The sequence below is a fragment of the Herpailurus yagouaroundi genome, unplaced genomic scaffold (genome assembly GCF_014898765.1).
Source record: "Herpailurus yagouaroundi ecotype Mexico unplaced genomic scaffold, PumYag 428, whole genome shotgun sequence".
Classification (NCBI taxonomy): domain Eukaryota; kingdom Metazoa; phylum Chordata; class Mammalia; order Carnivora; family Felidae; genus Herpailurus; species Herpailurus yagouaroundi.
Genome location: NW_024412645.1, coordinates 1,591,913 through 1,592,921, shown reverse-complemented (window position 1 = coordinate 1,592,921; position 1,009 = coordinate 1,591,913). Strand labels below are relative to the sequence as shown.

At 55.2% G+C, this 1,009-nt stretch overlaps 1 protein-coding gene across 2 annotated transcripts in view; it reads left to right on the top strand.

The window, feature by feature from the left end:
- The window catches only part of MTFP1 (mitochondrial fission process 1), a 3,285-nt gene extending 2,276 nt beyond the window's left edge, over window positions 1-1,009 (top strand). The window contains exon 4 of one of the 2 annotated variants that reach the window (XM_040463859.1): window positions 352-1,009. In XM_040463859.1, coding sequence (XP_040319793.1) covers window positions 352-466 — 115 coding nt within the window. In that variant the 3' untranslated portion in view covers window positions 467-1,009. The remainder of the gene's footprint in view (window positions 1-351) is intronic. The other variant, XM_040463860.1, reaches the window with a different exon arrangement.

The following is a 1,009-nucleotide window of genomic DNA, read 5'->3' as shown; positions in this document are numbered from 1 at the left end:
GAAGGAAGGAAGGAAGGAAGGAAGGAAGGAAGGAAGGAAGGAAGGAAAAATCCCAAGGAAGGCTGTCATTGGTCTATTCTGGACTGAGTGCCTAGTCCTGAGCCAATTTCCCTTTTCTGATTGGCCAGGCGTGGGTCATGTGCCTGCTCATAGATGGGCCAACCTAGATCAACATAGAGTGGGAGGAGCAGTCTTTTTCCGAGGGAACATAGCTGACCCAAAGGCCCAAGGGTGAGCCTTTTAACCTCTCTGTGCCTCAGTTTCCCCAACTGAATAGAGAAATGGCACTGTGTCCTGCATCTAGGAATCCCTTCGCTGGCCCTGACCTCGTGCCTCCCATTCCCCCACTAGCACCCATTGGTCACCTGCTCATCACTGTCCACTGTCCCACAGATCAGTGGACTTCCTCCTGGACTCCAGCCTGCGCAAGCTCTACCCTTCAGTGGAGAAGCCCAGCTCCTCCTGATCCCGCCCTGGTACCTGGTCTGTGAGTTGGCCTACTCCCTGCTCTGGTCCAACTTCCTCCTCTTGCCAGGGGATGTGGATGCCTGGCTTTCTGGGGTCTGAGGCCCTGGCGTCTGAGTATATTTGAGCCCAATGGAAAGTGAGAGACAAAGGCCTCAAGGAGCAGCAGCTGCAGTAACTCACAGAAAGGGGACACCTGAACCCTATTTGCTTCCATGGAATCCGTGATACTGAGTGGGAGTGGACCTGTCTTTTGACAAGGAAGTAACATCCTCCCATGGAGGATAAGCAGACTGAGGCCCAGATAGGGCCAGGAATACAGCCAAGATCACTTGGCAAGCTGTGGACCCAGGAGTCCCAGTGGCTTGGCCCTATGGCAGTATGGCTGGACGGAGGAGCAGCAGACACACGGAGAAATGTAGCAGTGCAGTGGCGGGCACCCTCAGGACTGATTCTCCGGCCAGCCCATCCCTGGTGCAGGAGCTGCTCGGACCTGCCTGGAAGACAGGACAGCCCCCGGGCCAATAAATCCTCAAAAAGTTGA